Genomic DNA, 23,521 nt, shown 5'->3' with positions numbered 1-23,521 from the left:
CCAGTGTGCCACCTTCCTGGATGTTGATGTCCTCCTCTCTGATGGCTCCATCCACACCTCTGTCTATGTTAAAGACACCAACCAACAACAGTACCTGCACTTTGACAGTTGCCATCCCTACCACACAAAAAATTCCTTCCCATACAGCCTTGGCACTGGGGGATGGTGTACCTGCAGTGACAAGAACTGCCTTGTCCATATTCTGAGGGTCTCACCAAGCCTTCACAGGAAAGCACTATCCCCAGACCTAGTCTGCAAACAAATCTTCCACGCTGTTTCCCCTCACACCCCCATTCCTCCAACCACTCCCAAGAACCAGCTATATAGGAGTGTCCTCTTTATCACCCATACCCCCTGGAATGCAACAACTGAACCACATCCTTCGCCAGGGCTACGATTACCTCTCATCGTCCCCTGAAATAAGCGACATCCTACCTAAGAGCCTTCCCACCCCTCCTGAAGTGGTATTCTGTCGCGCATCCAACCTCCACAACATCTCAGTCCATCCCTATGCCATCCCGAATCCCAACCACATGGCACAGGAATCATATCCCTGTGGGAGAACGAGGTGCAAGACCTGCCCAGCACTTCCTATTCAAGTTCTGTCACAAGCTTATCTCACCCCATCAAAGACTGGGCCACCAGTGAAAGCAGCCACAACAAATAAGAGTTCTTCTGCAATCATTATACAACTGTTCATACTGGTGTGACTACCAGCCAGTTGTCCATCAGGATGAGCAGCCACCACAAAACTGTGTCCAAAAGCAGAGTAGGCCATCCAGTGACACAACATGCACCTGAGCATAACAGGTTTGATTTCAATGGCTGCTTCACTATCCACGCCATGTGGGTTTTCCCGTCACCACCAGCTTCTCTGAACTGCACAGATCGAGTTATCCTTATAACACATTCTCTGCTCCCAAAAGTATTCCGGCCTCAACCTACAGTAACCTACTGTCTACACCCTTCACCCAACAGTTTCCATCCCTCCATCACCTCAACTCCTCATTCTCGTCTCCCTCCCTCTGTGTGCTGCCTTCTCCCAACACACCCTGCCTACCTTTCCCCTTCCCTGCTCCTCTCCTTTTCCACTTCCTGTTCTCCCCCCCCCCCCCCCCCCTCCCGAAATCCCTACCTCATAGCCTCCCAACACTGCTGCTGTCGGCAGTCTAGTCCCTGCACACTCACCAGACAGTGGTCTTCTCTCTCCCCACCTGTGCCGTGCTATCCCTTTCCCTTTCTTGCCCCTTCCAGATTGTTGCTTCCATTCTACATGACAGCTGCATTCTGGTCTGACCTGCCAGAGATGGTGATCATGTGTGCGTGAGATGTGCGTGCTTGAGTGGATGGGTGGAGTGTTTCCTTTTGTGATGAAGGTTTTGGCCGGAAGTCAATGCGTAAGTGTCTTTTCGTAGTGCCTGCCTGCAACTTAATGTGGGATCTTTATTGTAAGTAGCAATCTACCTTTTGTTTGAATTGCTGATACTCCAACATGGAGATTCCAGTGTTTGAAAACCTAAATTTGGATGGCTGGACAGGGATTTGAACTGTCGTGCTAGCAAATACTGCTGTGCTAGCAAATGTGAGTCCAGTATCTGACCAAAGCAATATCTATCCTATTCCAGTGCTTTTCTACGTTTTCACTGGGTCTTTTCAGGCTAGAATCCCCTCAAACCCATATCTGCAGAGAAAATATTGTTACAGCTGAAACAACTACTAGTAAAGCCAAACACAGCAGCTTATACAAAATTATGTGTTTGAAAGAACATTCATTTAGTGTCTTCCACAAAACAGGAAGCATAATAAATAAAATGGGTCAACTTCTAACATCAATGTAGGAAAATTAAAGGACAATGTGACAAATGTTATTCTCTCACTTCACTTCTATCAAGCCCACTTTAACTCTGCTGAGGCGTGTTATGCCGTCTTTATTGAGAATTGTAGAGAAAATGCAAATCACAGCATTTTTTATTTTTCCATGGCAACACCCAGAAACAAATTTTTCATCAGACAACCTAAGTATTATTATTTGTAGTACGGAGATGATTTTCAAAGGCATGTTCTGTCACAGATGGCTTTCAGGAATACTGCAAGCACAAAACTCTCTCACGCACATTATGTCACTGACTTACAGAGCACATTAACAGTGTAGTAATGCTGGAGTTCAAATAGTACTTTAAGTGTGATAAGCCTTAAATTCTTTACTGCTCTTAGCTGATATCTGGAGTTCTTGAAATTGTGGCAGTGGTTTGGAAACTGACTTAATATAATGTTACTGTAACAGTTTGATAATTCAGTTGACTTCTGCAGAACAAACTGGAAGAAATGAAAGTTTCTTGTTAGAACAGTTGACCCTACTTTTCTTGTAGTTAATTTCTGAGATAGCCTGAAAAAGGTGTAAAGAGAGATAGTCTATCTCTCTCTCTCTCTCTCTCTCTCAGATCTAGTCTTTTTTTCTGACCAGTTTTGCAAAGGACTCTTGATATTAGGTATATTAACCTGCAGATGGATGATACGGACATATTCTCCACATCTACATCTATACTCCGCAAGCCACCTGACGGTGTGTGGTGGAGGGTACTTTGAGTACCTCTATCGGTTCTCCCTTCTATTCCAGTCTCGTATTGTTCGTGGAAAAAAAGATTGTTGGTATGCCTCTGTGTGGGCTCTAATCTCTCTGATTTTATCCTCATGGTCTCTTCGTGAGATATACGTAGGAGGGAGCAATATACTGCTTGACTCCTCGGTGAAGGTATGTTCTCGAAACTTCAACAAAAGCCCGTACCGAGCTACTGAGCGTCTCTCTTGCAAAGTCTTCCACTGGGGTCTAGCTATCATCTCAGTAACACTTCCGCGATTACTAAATGATCCTGTAATGAAGTGCGCTGCTCTCCTTTGGATCTTCTCTATCTCTTCTATCAACCCTATCTGGTACGGATCCCACACCGATGAGCAGTATTCAAGCAGTGGGCGAACAAGTGTACTGTAACCTACTTCCTTTGTTTTCAGACTGCATTCCCTTAGGATTCTTTCAATGAATCTCAGTCTGGCATCTGCTTTACCGACAATTAATTTTATATGGTCATTCCATTTTAGATCACTCCTAATGCCTACTCCCATATAATTTATGGGATTAACTGCATACTGATGCTGCATAAGTCCGGCAAGGATGTCTGTGGGAGGAACAAGGCCAATATTGCAGGCTGGTCACATGAGCTTCCACAACAGGCCAAATATAAGGACTGCCAGCAGCAGTCTCCCTCTCATTTGCTGTTATCCAAATCACCTCTACGAGTGGACTTTGCAATGCTGACTGTTTATTGTGTGTTTAGTGTGACAGAGCATGAACTTGCAGTTCCCACGCCCTCCTGCCTCCAAGTAACTTTGATTACAAAATATGTGTTACCTGGCTATGCCACTTTACTCATACTCTGGAACAATCTCTGAATAACTTCAATTATGGCTCAGATGCATAATTTTTGCTTGGTTTACTGACTAATTGACTATTTACATTGTTGTTACAGAATATGTGGCTAAAATGACAGCACTGATATAAGTGACTTTGGACAGTCCAAATGTATCTGCACGAGTTTGTTAGTTGTATAAAAAAATCTATTATTCTACAGTATGGTGAGGTTAGTATCACAACCCTATCTCCTGTATCAAATTGCTTCACAGCTTCCTTCTACAAACTACATAACAAATAGGCAATTAAAATATAGAAACTCTAATTACTGACACATGTAAGATACCACTGAACAATATTTTACCTTTACAGCGCTCACAGTCAATCCAGCAGAAGTCGTGCCAACACCAGTTGTAAGAACGGAACGAGGACACACTTTAGCAGCAAATCTTAATAGATGTGATTTGCCTGTACCAGGATCTCCCACAAGTAAGAGGTGAGATTCACCTCTAACTCTGCATCCAGATTTGTCCACACGTTGGACTCCACCACACAATACTACCGCAACTGCCAACTTGACAATGTATAGCCCAAACACCTGTTCATTTGAGATACATTATAAAAATTAATACCAGTTACAATCTAAATACTGGTTCCAAATTGTTGCTCAAATAAAAAACAAGTTGTTATGCATAAAAGTGACTAATGTTCAATAACCAAAGAAATTAACTTCGTAGTAAAATTTATACAACTACTACAAGCTTTTTTTGAACAACTACAATAATAACAGAGCTCAAGTGCCTAACTACAAAACACCTTCCATTTCACAGTTTTGAGCAGACAATTAAATCTTATAATTATAACACACATTTCCATGTTTTCAGTTATAACAATTCTTCCATTTTTCTGAACAATGTTTGATGAATAACAAAAGCATTTCTATTAAATATTCTTGACAGTGACAGCTATATCATCAGTGTCCAGTCAATGACCTCGTCTGGAACTATCACTCACAGCACTAGGATATCGTTACAGTATTTTCTGCAAAATAGTAGACTAATAGAGCCTTTAGGGTATGGTTCCAGAAGAGAACAGTAGAGACAAGAGAAGAGTATCAGACAAGCAAGAAAGAAAGAAGCAAAAAGAGTGGTGTCGGAGGAAAGAAGAAAGTGGATGGAACAGTGGACCAGAATGATGGAGGAGGATAGTGAAGGTTCAAAAAAGGTGTTGTATGGGATGATTAAAAGTAAGAGGAAGAACGGTATGACAGATTATGCTCAAATTGTGAACAAAAGTGGACAAGATTTAGAGAATAAGGAGGAACTCAAGAATATGTGGAAGGAGTATTTTGAAGAACTCCTGAAGCCAAATGGAGACCTGGATGAAAAGGAACAAGCCGAGGAGAAAAAAAAGAGGAGGAACAGCAAATAGAAAAAGACCTTACATGGGGAGAAGTGGAAGAGGCATTCGGCAAGTGGCATTCAGCAGGTCTGGATGAGCTAAGTGTAGAGATGGGTATACAATGGCTACATCAAGTAATGAAAATTGTGTGGTGACAGAAGATGATCCCAGAAGGTTGGAAGAATAGTCCCAATCTTTAAGAAGGGAAATAGAAAAGAGTGCAAGAACTACTGGGGGATAACACTGACGAATCATTGTGCAGGGCAAAATTAGAAGGAAGAATGAGAGAACAGCAACAAGGTTTCTGAACAGGAAGGTTCACAGTGGATCTAATTTTTGCTGTAAGACAACTGCAAGAACAGCACTATGAATATGGAATAGATCTACTAATGACATTCCTGGACATTGAAAAAGCGAATGATAGTGTAAGTAGAAGCAAAGTGAGGAAAGCCTTGGAGAACAGAGGAGTAGCAAAACAGATTATTTGGAGGATAAGGGAAGTGTGAGCTGTGTGAAAGTGGGAAGAAGATACCAGCTTGGATTTAACAGAGGAATGGCTTGAGGCAGGGAAGTGCACTTTCACCATTACTCTTCACTGTAGTGATGGATGATATAATTAGTACAGTAGTACAAGTAATTGGTGAAAGAAAGATGAATGCTGTGATGTTTGCAGATGATCTGATGATATGGGGAATAAGGAGGAGGAAGTACAAGAGTACTTGGACGTATGGGAACAAACAGTACAAGAATATGGGATGAAATTTAATATAAGTAAGAGTGAGATGATTATCACAACAAGAAAGAAGTTGAGTGGAACAAAGGGACTAACAATTGGTGAGGAACGACTGAGGAGAGCAGGTGGAGAGTTTCAAGTACCTAGGAAGCCTCATACACAAAGATGAAAAAAAAGGACAGAGAAATAAACGAGCGGGGAAGAAAAGCAGAAGTATTTTGGAAGAGTGTAAGAAACTTGATATGGAGTAAGGATGTACCCCAAATCAGTAAATGGGTAATATACCAGTCATACTATGTCCCGATCCTGACATATGCATCAGAAACCTGGGTTATGAAAGGAAGAGAGAAAAGCAAAGTGCAGGGTTATGAAAGGAAGAGAGAGAAGCAAAGTACAAGCTAGTGAGATGAAATTCTTGAGAAAGAGTACTGGAGTGACATAGACAGACAGGTTAAGAAATGAGATGATCAGAGAGTTAATGAAGGTGGAACCATTACAGGAGGAGATAGAGAAATCAAGGCTGAGGTGATATGGACATGTTCAGAGAATGGAGGAGAAGAGGATACGCAGGAGGATACAAGAGATGAAACTGGAAGGAAAGAGACCAAGAGAAAGACCGAGAGACAGATGGCTGAAAGGAGTAGAGGAATGCACCCAGAAGAAAGGAGAAGACTGGACAAAGGTGAAGACAGAGAGATGGCGGCAAGACAGAAGACGATGGAGAGGCCTATGTTCCATGAATACCCAGCCAGAGGCTGGAAACTGTCCAAGATGATGATGAGTAGAATAATGAACCTAACTGGAAATCCAGTAACAGGGTGATTAAAAAGAAGTGTCACATAATCCTACAGGAGGTAGTTTTGGTTAAAACTAGAAGAAAAGTACAAAAACCATTATCTATTGAGATGTGGGCCAATCTGTCCTCTTTTTCTTCATCTGCCTCTTACATAAAAGCAGACACTACAAGCAACGATACATGTGGTTCCCACGCATCCTGAACACCATTCAGGCCTCCTTCACACTGAGTCACACTATCTTTCACAGACACCTGACTCCATTCATAATGCATCATATGCGTAGGTCACTTGCTCCTGTAACATCTGCACACTGTCAATAGGTCAGAAATCCACAAAATCCAGGTTCTGTGAACAGGGAAGCCACGCTACTGGATGTCCTCAACCAACGTTTTACTGGTGAAATGTTGAAAATGGAGAGGTACCCTGTCATACATAAACCACATCATTGTCTTTATTCAATGGTAACATTCTGTAATAACCTCCACAACTGCTTGAAGGTCTGCATCTGCACACATGCGCATATTGTGGTAATTTACTATGCCATATCTTTTGAGTCCTGTTCCGTCTGTAAATAAAATGTATGCTGTGAAGTCCAGATCTTCAACAACCCTTATCTCAACATTTATTGGTTTTCTGACATATCATTATATGAACTTTTCTTCTAGTTTTCAAACAATGGGAATCCCAGGATGGAATGTAACAATATTATGAAAAAGAAAGTTACTACTCATCATATAACGGAGATGCCGAGTCACAGACAGGCACAACAAAAAGACTGTCACAAACAAAGCTTTCGGCCAGTACGGTCTTCATCAAAAATAGACTGGGTGAGGGTAGGAGGAGGCTGTGGTGGGGAGGGGGAGGGATAGTAGGGTTATGGTGGCAGACAGTGAAGTGCAGCTGGAGAGCGCACATGGGTGAGGTGGAGAGAGGGTATGGCAGCCATGTGGAGGGAAAGTTCCCACCTGCACAATTCAGAAAAGCTGGTGCTGGTGAGAAGGATCCATATGGCACAGGCTGAAATGAAGGATGTCATGTTCGGCAGCGTGTTCAGCAACAGGGTGGTCCACTTTTTTCTTGGCCACAGTTTGTCAGTGGTCATTCGTGCAGACAGCCAGCTTGTTGGTTGTCATGACCACATAGAATGCAGCACAGTGATTGCAGCTTAGCTTGTAGATCACATGTCTGGTTTCACAGGTAGCCCTGCCTTTGATGGGACAGGTGACAAATGTGACCAGACTGGAGTAGATGGTGGTGGTGGGAGGATATATGGGACAGATCTTGGATCTAGGTCTATTACAGGGGTATGAGACATGAGGTGAAGGGTTGGGAGCAGGGGTTGTGTAGGAATGGACGAGTATACTGTGTAGGTTAGGTGGATAGTGGAATACCACTGTGGGAGGGGTGGGAAGGACATTTCTCATTTCATAGCATGACGAGAGGTAGTTGAAACCCTGGTGGATAATGTAATTCAGTTGCTCCAGTCCTGGATAGTATTGAGTTACGAGGGGAATGCTCCTCTATGACCGGATAGTGGGACTTTGGGAGCTGATAAGAGACTGGAAGATAAGGCACGGGAGATTTGTTTTTTGTACAAGGTTGGGAGAATAATTACGGTCCGTGAAGGCTTCAGTGAGGCCCTTGGTATATTTCATCACTGCAGATGCAATGACCACAGATGGCTAGGCTGTATGGAAGGGACTTCTTGGTATGGAATGTTTGGCAGCTGTCGAAGTGGAGGTATTGCTGGTGGTTAGTAGGTTTGAAACGGACGGAGGTGCTGTTGTAGGCATCTTTGAGGTAGAGGACAATGTCTAGGAAGAAGTCTTGTTGGGTTGAGTAGGACCAGGTGAAGCAAATGGGGGAGAAGTGTTGACCTTCTGGAGTAATGTGGATAGGGTGTCCTCGCCCTTGATCCAGATCACAAGTATGTAATCAGTGAATCTGAAGCAGGTGAGGGGTTTAGGATTCTGGGTGTTTAGGAAGGATTCCTCTAGATGGCCCATGAATAGGTTGGCACAGGATGGTGCCATACAGATGACCAGAGTTGTACCCCTGATTTGTTTGTAGGTAATGCCCTCAAAGGGGAAGTAATTGTGGGTGAGGATAAAGCTGGTCATGGTGACTAGGAAAGTGGTTTTTGGTTTGGAATTTGTCAGGCATTGGGAAAGGTTGTGTTCAATAGCGGTAAGGCCATGGACATTAGGGATGTTAGTCAGCAGTGATGAGCAGGACACTGTGGTAAGGGGGCAGTAACTGTGGGGTGTCAGTGGAGGAAATAATTGGTATCTCTTATACAGGAGGGTAGGTTCTGGGTAATAGTTTGAAGGTGTTGGTCTACAAGAGCAGAGATTCTCTCAGTGGCAGCACAGTAACAGGCCACAATGGGACGTCCTGGGTGGTTGGGTTTATGGACTTGAGGAAGTATCTAGAAGGTAGGAGTGGTAGGGGTGAGCAGAGAGATGGACTCCGAGGAGAGATTCTGGGATGGGCCTAAGGATTTGAGGAGCGACTGGAGATCCTGCTGGGTTTCTGGAATGAGGTCACTGTGGCAAGGTTTGTAGGTGGATGTATCTGACAGCTGGTGGAGTCCTTCTGCCAGGTAACCCTTGCAGTTCAAAACAAAAGTGGTGGAGCCTTTGTCTGCAGGTAGCATTATAAGGTTGGGATCAGTTTTTAGATTGTGGACTGTGGTTCTTTCTGTTGATGTAAAGTTCGTCTACATGTTGACAGATTTGGGGAATGATGGTGAGGCAAGGTTTGAGGTTAAGATTTGGGGGCAGTGGGGGTGGATCACGGTTGGATGGAGGAGTGAACTGATTAGGCAGGGTTCAACATTGGTCTTTGGTTGAGTCTGATTGGTAGGGTAAGTGACCAGGAGAGGGAGAGGGAGAGGGAGAGGGAGGGAAGGTCTTTAACAAGTCCTGCATGACTGAATTTGGGAGTGGGGCAAAAGTTGAGGCCTTTGGAAAGGACTGATATTTCTGTGCGGCTAAGGTTCATGACTGTATTTTGGGTCTGTTTAGCTTCTGGATTGTGTGTAGTGGTGGGAAGGAGTTTTAGGAGGGTGAGGTAAATGTAGTAGGTTTGTGAGATAGGGCTGGATTGGGTTGTTTAGAGGGAAGAGACCAGACAGTGAGGTCATCGCTCTCATTGGATTATGGAAGGACGGGGAAGGAAGTTGGCCATGCACTTTCAGAGGAACCATCCCGGCATTTGCCAGTTGCGATTTAGGGAAATCACGGAAAACCTAAATCAGGATGGCCGGACGCGTGCGTGATAGGGTTTGTCAGGTATGAGGGGACATGGAGGAGGTTTGGAGGTTGTTGGAAAGGTGGTGGACAGTGGTACTCCAAGACAGGAGTAGGAAGTGAGCAGGGTAGAGAGCTTTTTGAGGACCAATACTACATTCTGTTGTAATGTGTATCACTATTTTTCAAACATGTTGTATACATCCCCTATCAATCATGTTTGGATGACCTCAGAACTCACAATTGTTTCCCTATAGAAGCCAACTGCATCTCCTGTACCTTTTCTCACATGAACTATATACCTGCAATTTCTCCAGTATACCTAACGTTCAGTAACATCATACCACCACCTAATCCCTTCTCGCTTTTACTTGCTTGTTTTGTTTTCTCCAACAAAACATATTCTTTTTAACAGCCTTTTGCTTTTAGTTCGCTTCTTTTCTATGCATTTCTCCCTTAACTGCTGGGACCTTTAGTTTCTGACATTTTTCGGTGTGGACATTACTTCCTGCCTGCTATTCCTACAAAAGGCCTCATTTGTCATCTCACCTTTTTCTACTTCCTACTCTGGACACATCACAAATGTTCTATGTTGGATTCTCTTTTCTCATTCCTCAGCATTCTCCTCCTCTTTACTTTTGACTACCCATGTACTTGACACTTCATAGTGGTAGCACTGAGGCTACAGGAAAGTGTGCCAAATGTACGACATTGCTCTCATACATAAAGTTTATGAAAAAGGAAAGTGTGCCAAATATACGACATTGCTCTCATACATAAAGTGTATGAAAAAGGAAAGTGTGCCAAATATACGACATTGCTCTCATACATAAAGTGTATGAAAAAGGAAAACAGAAATCAAATTATTATCAAATCCTGTTTTATTTGTGCCAATTACAATAAAAATGTATTGCATTAAAAATGTTAAGAGAAAAAAGCTGTCTTACCTGTGGGCAAATGGAAGCCAGTATTAAATTTCTGCCTACAAGTGGCTCACGAGCATGTTCCTCCCAGAATTTTGAAAACATATCATGTGTTTCCTGTGTTATCAAAACCGATGAAGCTTGTTCATTGCACACTTCCAAGTAATTGCCTTTAAGCACTAGCTCAATATCACACCGATTTCCACCATTTATACTGCGCCATCTTCTCAGTACAGTACCACTAAAATTTGTTTGGTGGTACAATGAAACAGAAATGTATGTTTCTTAAGTGCCTTCTAAATATAATCTGTCTAACTAAACACTACAAAATTAACAGAAAAAAATAAATGAAGAAAAAGAAGAAGAAGCAGAAGCAGAATAAAGAAACAAGCTATGAAATATAAGAGAAATGAAACTGTGTCCATGATGTCTTTTGTGGTGGGCTATTTGTATAAAGATAATATAGATTATCATATCACCAAAATTACCTATCAGCAAAATACATTATGCCTATTTTAACAGTCATATAACTTAGCATCACTTGATGATGTCTGGCATTCTATAAAGGTAACAGAACTATTTACAGTGTATACTTACATAAAGTTATATGTCCATGAAAACATACCCTTTGTGGGTTTTATTAATTATGATAGAGAGGGTTCTGAACCAAGAAAGCTCGCAATGTGCAACTTTGGCAAGTGCTAATTATACAGAGCAACATTATGCAATGTGGTACAGGTCGTCACTGGACTCGGCAACTGACTTGTAGGATTTATTCTTAAAAGCAATACAACTGCAGTGTTTCAATCAATTTATGGACATTTAATAAAAAAAATTCCTTTATTAACAATGGAAAAAAATAAAAGAAAAAGAAAGACGGAAAGCAACCATGGAGTTGTAGGTTAAACTGGTAAACAGAGATAATTCAGTTGCCTTACCAGACTTTTATTAAATCCTGCACACACACACACACACACACACACACACACACACACACAGTCAATGTTCCAATTAAAGAACAGTTTTTGAACCCTAATCCTTTCACAGTTCTGTGGTGATGTGATTTGTAAGTTACCAATGCAGCGTGAGCTAACATTTACTTACGTTTTAATAACCATTCTTTTCAACAAACTTACAGTATTCCTACGTGTTGCCACCTCTCTGAAGAGCAAATTCTTATTACGGTAGTTTAAGAATGGACACACACATCAATGACACATTCCTAGTGCAATCCCATGAAAAGAATAAATTGCTGGAGCAGACAGAGTATCTCAAATCCATTCATGGGAATATTAGGTTTATCTTGGAATGGAAAGAGAAAGGGATATATTAGTTTCTCTGAAGGAGGAATTCTGTGTACTGTAAGTACATCCATGCAAATTTATACTTGAAGGCGTCCAACTGCACCCCTCCTTCAAAGACTGTGAGTGTCGTTATAACTTCATTTCACATGGGTTAAGCAGTGTCTGACAATGACAGCTCCCAGGATGACCTAGTAAGCCTAGGGGCTGTATTCAGGGGAAGGAGGGGCAATGGATTCTCTTATCAGATTAAGAAAGCTCTATAAATCAGAACCAACCACAGGAAGAGGAAAGAGATGATGTGAATCTACAGATTTCCTTCAGTATATTAGGAACTTCTCTAAAAATATTACCAGAATCACAAAGCAACATCATGTAAAAGTGATCTTTCATCAAACTGATAATATGCCAACTCTTCTGGGTACTGTGAAGGATGATCTCCTTCTACAAAAGGTGGAAATACATAAATTCAGTGCCACTGTGGTGAAAATTATACAGCACAAACCACAGCTAATTTACAATAATGATGTACTGAGCATCATTGCTACATAGCCTCTACAACAGAACAAATATATGACATCTGAACATTTTATTTCCAATGTCCATTTCATGGATTATGACAACATTCAGATATTGGCCACATCATTCTTTTGGGATTCTGTGGTCAAAGAAACAGTGAAAATATGGCTGGCAGGCAACAAGATCACCTGGGATTAGCACTTCCACCTACACAATTCGTGGAATCATTTAACTTCGCATCTTCCTTCCATTTCACATTTTCTCTCTAAGAGCACTTTCTGTTCAGTGTTTTGTGCTTTGCAATCTTTCAACTAACATCAAAATGAATAATGAACCATATGAAACAATCATCCTGTATTTGCAGCATCTCAAGCAGCTCTGTGTTTCATTATATTTAGCATTAGTAAAATTTTGCCTTTGAAGCATATTCTCTACCTGTGATTGATTCTGCCAACTGTGTTATCAGTGAAGCATGTTCATTAAGCTACCCGGTACAAGTAGGAATCATATGGTTTTGCTGTCCCTGAATACAGGCACAATTTCATATTTAATATTCAGTCATTGACATGCCTTGGAAATAGCTGAAATAATCTCTGCTGAAATCTCGGAAGAGGACGCAAACCAAAAAAATGATGGAATATCTCTAGGTAGTTCAAATCAACAAGATTGAAAATTTCAAGTGAATGCCCATTGATGAATGTTTAATAGATCTAAAATTAATTTAATTGGTAGCGTGGATATCGCTACTCAGTCCTAGCTGGCAAGGGAGTCTCTTCTTTCATTGTCATACCATAAGTTTTGTGTGTGACAAACCAGAAGTCTTCACAATGACATGTAATGTTTCCAGAATGAAATTTTCACTCTGCAGCTGAGTGTGCACTGATGTGAAACTTCCTGGCAAATTAAAATTGTGTGCTGGACCAAGACTCAAACTCGAGACCTTGCCTTTTGGGGGGCATGTGAGCCGGCCAAGCACGACTCGCGACTCGTCTTCATGGCTTTACCTCCTCCAGTACCTCATCTTCTACCTTCCAAACTTTACAGAAGCTCTCCTGCAAAATTTTCTAAACTAGCACTCCTGGAAGAAAGGATACTGTGGAGACATGGCTTAGCCACGGCCTGGGGAATGTTTCCAGAATGAAATTTTCAGCTGGAAGCTGTAAAATGAAAACTGCTGAGAGAATCATAATTTCATTGCCCATGAAAGAAGTTGTGGTCTCTATAAGATCACTGAGATCCCAGACTCACCAGTAGAGGGACATGGGTACATGCCCACATGATGACAGAGCATGCATGTGCACGCATCAGCTATTCACTGTACTCAGTCGTGCTGAAAACAGTGAAATGGATATTTCAGAATGAAAGCAAAGGGGCAAATTGCATTTTCTGAATGTGAGAGGAATATGGGGAATGGAAACTCATGAAAGAATGGCACATGTGTCTACTGCAATGCTCAAGGCATGGCATAAGCAATTCAAGGAAGAACGAATCTCATTGGCTGACAATGCACAATCTGGAACCCCACACCGCATTACTGATACCATTGCACAGCAGGTAGATGCCCTTATTATTGAAGACCAGTGAGTTACAGTAGCAGCTGTTGGGTTGGGTTGTTTGGGGGGAAGAGACCAAACAGTGAGGTCATCGGTCTCATTGGATTAGGGAAGGAAGTCGGCCGTGCCCTTTCAGAGAAACCATCCCAGCATTTGCCTGGAGCGATTTAGGGAAATCACGGAAAACCTAAACCAGTATGGCCGGATGCGGGATTGAACCATCGTCCTCCCGAATGCGAGTCCAGTGTGCTACCACTGCGCCACCTCGCTCGGTTTGTAGCAGCTGTTCCCCACTGTAGGTAGTCAGTGGCTGCAGTGGGCCTCACTACAGTGATGTTATGATCTCTGTAATTTCTGTGTTGTATTTTTTTAAATGCCCTGTCTCACTGAGCTTGTCTAGGGGTTCTGGTTGAGAACAGTAATCTGTGATCGGGTAATTTCATATAGTGGAGAAAACTGATCTCACAGTCCAAATATTACATCTCTTGTAGGCTTTTAGTGCTACTTACGAATAGCTGTAACAAAGGCTGCATGAACAGGACCAACAGCAAGAGGAAGTCAGGTGGATGCCACTGACATTCCATCCATTTCACACAGCGAAAGAAACTTGGTCCAACTACATCGCCTGACTGGAACAACACTTCAGGGCACAAAGAGCAGCAGGTGATGTTACCCAATGTACTTTTTTATAATCCAAGTCTTATCCTCATATCTATGGATTGGTGCAAAGGCTGTTTACAGATAAACACTCATGTGCACTAAGTTGTTCGGAGGTGAAGGACAAAGTGACAGAATATTTTGAGAGTAAAATTCCAGCGGCAGGAGCACACTATAAGTTCCATAGGGCATATAAGAAACCCGGATGATCTTTCAAGAATTGGGTTGCCATGCTCCAATGTCTCACTATGGATTTAAATTCAAGTTTGAAAATCTGAACTGTAATTTTCCCTACTCCGATACAATGGTCAGGGACATGCTTATCATTCATGCATCAGATGAAGGTCTGCAGAATGACCTTACCCACTTAAATAACACAATGTTGGAAGAATGTTTATCTATTATTTATCTATTATTCAGGCTTCTGGAAAAACAAAGCAAATGCAGCAAGCTCTCAATTTGGAGGAGCCAAGATTTTTAAGATGGACTTCTATTGTGGCAAAAAAATTTTCAGACAAGTGTAGGCGGAACAGCAAAATCTGCCAGGCTTCCAGGGATAGTTCCACTCCACCTAAAGGAGGTAAAATCAAAATTTATTGGAAGTTAGCAATCTAAAGGAAAGTTTTGTGCTTAGTGCTTCATTACTCTTGATAGATGGTCATGTTATTACAAAAATATGAAGTGTTTACATTGTAAAAAAGAAAAAGGGGGGGGGGGGGGGGGAGCACAAGGCAAAGGGTTGTCTGCAGAAGCAACATCGCACTGTCAAGTACTTTACTTGTATGGGTGACATTGACCACATGCAGGATGACTGTGAAAGTAGCATTTATAGTATTATTTTTCAAGGTACCATAGCAGTTTTGAATTATGCTGGACTCAAAGGATGAAATGCACAATTTCAAGTTTATATAGGTTCCTCTAAAGCTATTATAAATAGTGCTATTTATGACTTTATTGGCTCTCCACAGTTGATCAAATTTAAAGGACCTATGATGAGTTTATAGAGATCAGCCAACTCAAATCAAAGGTCACCGTGTAGTGACTGCCCAGTATATAAACAAATGTGTCGAGGCACTGCAACTGGTGATGTAATCTAATGCAGCTGTCAACATAATGGAACTGAATTTTTTTCTACAACTTGAGTTCATAGTTAAAGATTAGGAGATTAGCGCTCAAGATCCTGCTGACAAAGAGGTCATTAGAGATGGAGCACAAGCTCGGACTGTTGAAAGATTGCGAAAGAAATTGGCCAAGCCTTTGCAAAGGAACTATCCCGGCATTTGCCTCAAGCAATTTAGGATGGCTGGACGCGGGTTCGAAATGTTTTCCTCCTGAATGCAAGTCCAGAGTGCTAACCACTGAGCTATCTCGTTCAGTTATAGTTCAAGATTCAGCTAAACGAATCCACATCAGGGATGAGAATGTGGAAGGTACACAACCCTATGCCTGATACCAAACTACACTGCTGAAGTTTTACTTTCCTTGGCCTGACGCAACAGAACTGTGGAGCTGGCTCCACCTAGACCACACTGGATGATTTCTGGGGGCTAACTGCCTTATTCTAGTGGGAGGCCACACTAGCTATACCTATGTTGTCAGGTTGGGCAATAGAGGTGCACCCCAAATGGTATACTCCCTGAAACAGATCTTCAGAGTGGGAGGTCTCCCAACAACTATTGCTGTAGATAATCGTACCTAGCTTAGTACTCAAGAATTTGAGTCTCTCTGCATGGCTCATGGGATTCAGCATGTTTCTTTCTTCTTACAGAAGCTCTCCCCATAAGGATCCCACCGAGACATTGCATGTAAGGGAGATGATGATCCTTCTGTCCCTCATACACCTCATCTATGGAGATCATCATTGCAGCTGGCTTTGGAAGCAAAAAATGGCATTGTGAAGGCAATGCCACAGTCTCCTATTCTGAGATCTGGTATGGAAAGAAGGTGCGGTATCCTGCGGCTGTGGTCTGTCACCTGGGAAACACAATGTAAGTCATACAGACTGCAAAAGGTGATACAAGACGCAAACATGTGGATCAGCTTCAGCAACACGTTGATACTTTTTCTCCTTCCAGGAGCCATAGCCCTGTTTCAGTTTCACATAAGACAACACTTCTGTTCTGGAAGGTGAATGGGGGGAGAGAGAACCACAGCAGCACAGTAGCGGCAATGCCGTGCTACCACCAGAACCAATAGACTCAGAGCCCAGCATGGGCAGCACAGAGGACAGGTTGGAAGTGGACCTCACCCACTAACCACAATGGCAGCTGAAGAAGAAATTTCACCTCTCTCACTTGGGGGGCGGGGGGCGAAATGTCCCACATTGCAACCAGTGCTGGGTAGTCTGCCCATCCAACAAGGTAGCAGGTGATTAGACCTGCATCAAAGCAAATGCAGGACAGTGATACTTTGCTGGTCTTCCACAGAGGCTGCTAACAGCAGCCACACTACTTTGTGCATCTTCGTCACGTGCCCCAATCGTGCAGAGTGATGACATCACTTTGCCTGAGAAGCCAATGAGCAGACACTTGATATCACTCGGTGCCCATAGTAAATTCCATGGATTCGAGTATCAAAACACACGGTTATTTAACAGGCATCCCAGCAAGTTCGCAGCAGTCTTGTCTGAAATCGGCAGTTCCTAAATCGGCAGTCTACAGTCTTCACCTGAAGTCTTCACTCCACGGGTATCGCAACCCTGCAGCCACAACCAGTCAACAGCATCAGTAAAGAACTTAGCAGCAGACAGTGTTTACTTCTGGTGAACGACCATCACATTTATTGGCATAGTCTCAACCACAATAGATTTAAATTCTTTTTGTACTTGGAATGGATGTTATGGTTTCATGAGCATAATAAAAGTGTGTTAATTAACAAACTGCCTGTTGGCTTCTGTCAAGTGTTCTTCAGTCTACATTTGTTTGATGAGTTTCCTGATGTTTTGCCAGCATGAGTGGCTTGCATTATCAAAGCTTCATCCTCTATCGTTGGTGGTGGACTGGAATTGAGCTCACAGCCCCAGATTATATGCTACCTGCATTGGTCATTTGCTGCAACACGGGAATCCAGGTCCCATTCACCATAAGGCTTTCTTCTTTCTTGTTGAAGCTACTGTCATGTTTATGTATTTTTATAGCTCAGGTAGTAAGGGGAGAACAGCACTGGAAACAACCACAGAGAGACCCTTGGACAGTGGCATTACCAGGTAAATACAATATGCAGCTGTGAGCTCGACTCCAGTCCACCATCAGCAATCGAGGGTGAAGTTTTGACAATAACAGCCACTCGTGCTCACGAAACATCACAAAAATCGTCAAACAAACATATGCTGAAGAACCAGAAACAGATGCCAACAGGCAGTTTATCAACAAATGGCCACGAACACCTTAACAATTTAGTGTTAATTAACATGATATTAATAATTTGATATGTGTTTGCCAGAAACCCTGCTACTGAACAATGGTCCAGTTAGTCACAAGCAAGAATCAGAAGAATCCACATATGAACAGCACTGCTATATTTAACTCTTCTGAATCATTGTGGACCTCTTTGAAGTATTCAGTCTTGGTTTTATTTCTCCAAAAGTAGTTCAAGAGTTGTCCCACTAGCCTAGTTTCTTACACTCTTGATGTATGACAGAAAAGTGCAATCTCTCCTTTTTCACAACGTATCTATTACTGACCGACTTCCCTGATACACCACTTCGTTAGACAGCAGTGTGCACTGTAAGTTTTTCTTTTCTTTTCTTTTTTCCATGATGATTCTTCTGTGTCCCTGTTGTAGTTTATCTGTTGTTGTTTTGGTGTTCAGCTTGAATAGTGTTTCGCTTGTGTATGTTGCTTCAGATTTACCAATAGAGTAGTAGAGCTTGAATTCGGCATTTCTTCCTGTAGATTGGCCAGGTGTTTCATTTTTCTTGTTTCAATTTAGTTGTTTTGCTTTCTACTGAAGCTCTCCTGTTTCAGATACAGGTGATGATTTCACCTCAGCATATTTAACTTATTTACAACTTTAAATTGTTTGTTATTGTTCATACAGCTGGTGTTACAACACTGAAATATAAATTATACTACAACAAAGGCAACAAATAATGTTGTGTGTCACACATCAAAATCATCACGCATAAATACCTTAAAAAAACTTGGAAATGGAGATCATTTAGTGAAATAAAAGCAATGTACCACAAATTAAGAACAGAAAATCATGAATGGTACCAGAAACGGTTATTTCAAAAACAAACCCATTACGTAATTTTATTTTCATCAATAAATATGAATTTTGTGCTGAGAAAATTTGTAATTCATGAAACTTCAACATATAAAAATAACAGCTTAAACAGGACAAGACTCTGACTTAAAAAAGATACTGCTTCTCCTCCTGCAGCATGGGCTGGATTGTTAATCCAAGTATTTTACTGCTTACAACAGTCAATGCCATCAGACTGACTGCTGACCAAGAAAGTTACACATATGCAAAATCATTTACACAATGGGTGAATGTGGAGACCAGGAAGCAGACTTTACTGTTTGTGGGAGGCATCTTGAAATCTATGGTTGACATGTGACTGGTTCTTACCCTAGTTGAATACCACTGAAGAAGAACACCGTAAGAAGCTTGATCAATATAGTGACCTTTATGTATTGCTGAGTAAGCATGGTGTACAATGAGATCATCATCCATATCAACAGTTTTGCTACTGTCACTGGTTGAGTGAACAATAACCACACAAACTACTTTGCAGCAGTTGATATTAAACACATTTACTTATTCATTCAGTCTATGTGTTCTGGTGAAGTCCTCATGAAGGAGATCTTTCAATGGTGTGGAATTAACTAATGTATACATAAAACAGGACAAGTATCAGTCAAAGAAATTCTGTATGCTATGTTATCCATTAACTATGACAAAAACATCACTTTCTACTTGTGCTCACACTAACTACAAATAAAACAAAATTAACAGTAAAGCCACTACTTTCAACATACATTGCCTAACAAAAAAGTTAAGTACTCAGAAGACGTACTCAGAAGACATGGTCAGATATTATTGTCAATTTGTAAACGTACACAGCAATGGCGAGCAGGTAAATGGTTAGAGTTGCAATTATGTGTAACAGGTAGAACAACAGCCACAAGAGTGCATTAGTGTTGTTTGTGTTTAGTATTGTTACAGGGCTTGGTAGGTATATAAGAAATGTGAAATGCATCAGATGTTCAGTGATCACTTTGAAGGGGAATAGATGCTGCATACTCATGTGAGACAGGCTTCATTGTTGGTCTTCATACGGCCAACTAGTTGAATCGTGCAATATGATTTGAGGGGTGGGATGAGAAAGTGGCCTGATGTCAAACTGGGTGGGAGGGTGAGGACAGGCAAACTAGTCGTCAAGATGATGATGGTGGTGGTGGTGATGATAAGGTTTCTTTGGGTATATGATGGCATGGACTTTAGCATCCTTACAAAATGTTATGAAATTAGTGTGGAAGAATATTGTGAAATTATGAAAAGGAGAACTGCAAATGAAAATTGAAATAAAGTCCTGAGAACTTTTGTGTGTGTGTGAGGAGGATCAGGTAGTGATAGTGGATGGAACAGGGAACAGTCTTGATAGGGATGGGGAATATGACGTGGTTGGTGACCTGGTAAAGATAGCTACTCAAACTGTTTCAGCGTCATGATCGGGTTCATCTTAATGCAGCTGTTATGTGCGTTAACATGGGGCTGGGAAGGGCGCTGATGGCAGAGGGCATGGGTCACATTTCAGTGGTGCCAGTTGGGTCTATTAGTAGATCGGGTTTCACTAGGCATGGCCTGTACCTCAGTAGGTTTGGGAATGGGAGCCTGGCAAAGCTTTTAGGTGACAGGGTAGTGGGTGGTGGTGAGATCACTCATGGAAAAATTCCTGTAATAGTTGGTGTTAGAGCTGCCCTTTTTTAGATTGAAGTCAGCTGCTTAAAGGAAGTCTCACTAACTAAGGGCTCACCTTCAGAGGACGTCATGTTTCCAAGTAGAGAAGGAATTAGCATATTTCATCAAAATATAAGAGGTATTAGAGATAAAGTTAGTGAACTGCTTATAGATGTTGACTCTGAAATTATTGGTATGTCAGAGCACCACTTAAATAATTTGATTTACCAGGATACAGATTAGCTGGCTGTTTTTCAAGGAGTTCCTTGTGGGAGGGGGAGTGGCTATGTATGTACAAAACAGTATTCCATTTGAGTCCACAGACTTGTCACAGCACTGCATTGAACAGACATTTGAATGTTGTGCAGGAGTAGTTAAATTAAGTGAAACTGAACTTCTAATTGTTGCTGTTTATAGCACTTCTAACTTTGACTTCAGAGCATTTCTGCTCAAGCTAGAAAGGGATCTTGATTCACTTTATAGGAAGTACCAGAAATTCGATATATGTGGTGACTTCAATATAAATTTTTTATATGATGGTGCAACAAAAAGGATGTTCGCAGACCTCCTAAATTCATGTGATCTCATGCATACTGTGTTTTTCCCCAACTAGGGTACAGGGGAATATTTTTATTCATTCTTCATTGCTAGAAGGGCATTCTGTTAGTAAAAGGGTGAATGGCTTGTCAGACCATGATGCACAAATTCTAACACTAAAAGGCTTTTGTACTCAAACAAATGTCACATAAAATTACAAAATATGTACGCAAGTTAATCCAACAGCAATAGAGAGTTTTTTAAACCTTGTCAAGGAACAAGAGTGGCAGAATGTTTATAGTGGTGATAACATAGATGATGAATATAATGCTCTCCTTAACACATTTCTCATGCTCTTTGAAAGTTGCTTTCCATTAGAACATCCTAAACGGGGTACGAGCAGTAATAGGCAGCTTGGGTGGCTAATTAGAGGGATAAAGATATCACGTAGAACAAAGTGGGAATTATATCAAAACATTAGAAGTAGTCACAATCAAGCCACAGTAGCCCATTACAAACAGTATTGTAACTAGCTTAAAAAAGTTATTATGAAAACAAAGAGTATGTCATATGCAAACAGAATAGTTCATTCAAAGGATGAAATTAAAACCATATGGTCAGTTGTGAAGGAAGCGTCTGGTCAGCAGCACAAGATCAACGATACAAAGTCAGTTCGCTGTAAAAATATTTCTGTTACTGATAAATCAGGTACACATGAGATCAAAAATATCTAGACACCACCAAAACCATACATTTTTCATATTAGGTGCATTGTGCTGCCACCTACTGCGAGGCACTCCATACCAGCAACCTCAGTAGTCATTAGACATTGTCGGAGAGCAGCATGGGGCGCTCCGCGGAACTCACGGACTTCGGAAATGGTCGGGTGATTGGGTGTCACTTGTGTCATACGTCTGTACACAAGATTTTCACACTCCTAAACATCCCTAGGTCCACTGTTTCCAAAGTGACAGTGAAGTGGAAATGTGAAGGGACACGTACAGCACAAAAGCGTACAGGCTGACTTCATCTGTTGACTGACGGAGACCGCCGACAGCTGAAGAGGGTCGTAATGTTTAATAGGCAGACATCTATCCAGACCATCACACAGGAATTCCAAACTGCATCAGGATCCACTGCAAGTACTATGAAAGTTAGGCGGGATGTGAGAAAACGTGGATTTCATGGTCGAGCAGCTGCTCATAAGCCACACATCATGCTGGTAGATGCCAAACGACGCCTCGCTTAGTGTAAGGAGTGTAAACATTGGACGACTGAACAGTGGAAAAATGTTGTGTGGAGTGACAAATCACACTGCACAATGTGGCGATCCGATGGCAGTGTGTGGGTACGGCGAATGCCCGATGAACGTCATCTGCCAGCATGTGTAGTGCCAACAATAAAATTTGGAGGCGGTGGTGTTATGGTGTGGTCGTGTTTTTCATGGAGGGGGCTTGCACCCCTTGTTGTTTTGCGTCTCACAATCACAGCACAGGCATACATTGATGTTTTAAGCACCTTCGTGCTTCTCACTGTTGAAGAGCAATTTGGGCATGTTGATTGCATCTTTCAACATGATTGAGCACCTGTTCATAATACACAGCCTGTGGCAGAGTGGTTACACAACAATAACATCCCTGTAATGGACTGGCCTGCACAGAGTCCTGACTTGAATCCTACAATCCACCTTTGGTATATTTTGGAACGCCGACTTCGTGCCAAGGCTCACCGACCGACATCGATACCTCTCCTCAGTGCAGCACTCCGTGAAGAATGGGCTGCCGTTCCCCAAGAAACATTCCAGCACCTGACTGAATGTATGCCCAGCACCGTATTGAATTCTAGCTTTACCGAAGGGGGCGCCATAAACTTGTAGGTCATTTTCAGCCAGGTGTCCAGATACTTTTGATCACTTAGTCTGTATATAGTATTGAACAATCATTTCCTGAGCGTTGCTGGTGAATTAAATAAAAATTTAGTTTCTACAGGGAGTCATATAACTTTCTTGGCAAATGCCTTTCTGAGATTGATGTCTGAAATACTCCTCTGTGATACAGACAACGGGGAGACTAAGTCAATAATCAAATCAATGAAAACTAAGGACTCTCATGATTATGATGGAGTGCCTAGCAGAATAATAAAGTACTGTGCTGCACAGGTTAGCACCGTATTTAGCTACATTTGTAGTTTTTCCTTTAGGAATGGTCAGTTTCCTGAATGATTAAAGTACTAAATAGTAAAGCTGCTTTATAAAAAGAGAGAAAGAGATAATGTAGATAATTTTAGACCTATTTCTATGCCATCGGTGTTTGCTAAAGTTATAGAACAGGCTGTGTATGGAAGGATAATTGATCATTTTATATCACACGATTTGCTATCAATGTTCAGTTCGGCTTTAGAAGTCGTTTAACAACTGAGAATGATATATTCTCTTTTCACTGTGAGGTACTGGATGGGTTAAACAAAAGGTTTTGAACACTAGGCATATTTTTTTTGATTTAACTAAGGAGTTTGATTGTGTTGATAACAAAATATT

The 23,521-nt window shown here is 41.7% G+C and overlaps 1 protein-coding gene across 2 annotated transcripts in view; it reads right to left on the bottom strand.

Moving 5' to 3' along the window:
* LOC124623186 (DNA helicase MCM9-like) overlaps window positions 1–23,521 on the bottom strand; it is a 163,755-nt gene that overhangs the window by 80,330 nt on the left and 59,904 nt on the right. For both annotated transcript variants that reach the window (XM_047148990.1, XM_047148992.1), the window contains 2 exons: window positions 10,536–10,752; window positions 3,771–4,004 (listed from right to left, as the gene is read on the bottom strand). In XM_047148990.1, coding sequence (XP_047004946.1) covers window positions 3,771–4,004; window positions 10,536–10,752 — 451 coding nt within the window. The remainder of the gene's footprint in view (window positions 1–3,770; window positions 4,005–10,535; window positions 10,753–23,521) is intronic.

Source organism: Schistocerca americana, chromosome 7 (assembly GCF_021461395.2).
Source record: "Schistocerca americana isolate TAMUIC-IGC-003095 chromosome 7, iqSchAmer2.1, whole genome shotgun sequence".
Classification (NCBI taxonomy): domain Eukaryota; kingdom Metazoa; phylum Arthropoda; class Insecta; order Orthoptera; family Acrididae; genus Schistocerca; species Schistocerca americana.
Note: the sequence above shows the minus strand (reverse complement) of the source record. Positions and strands in the feature narration are given on the sequence as shown.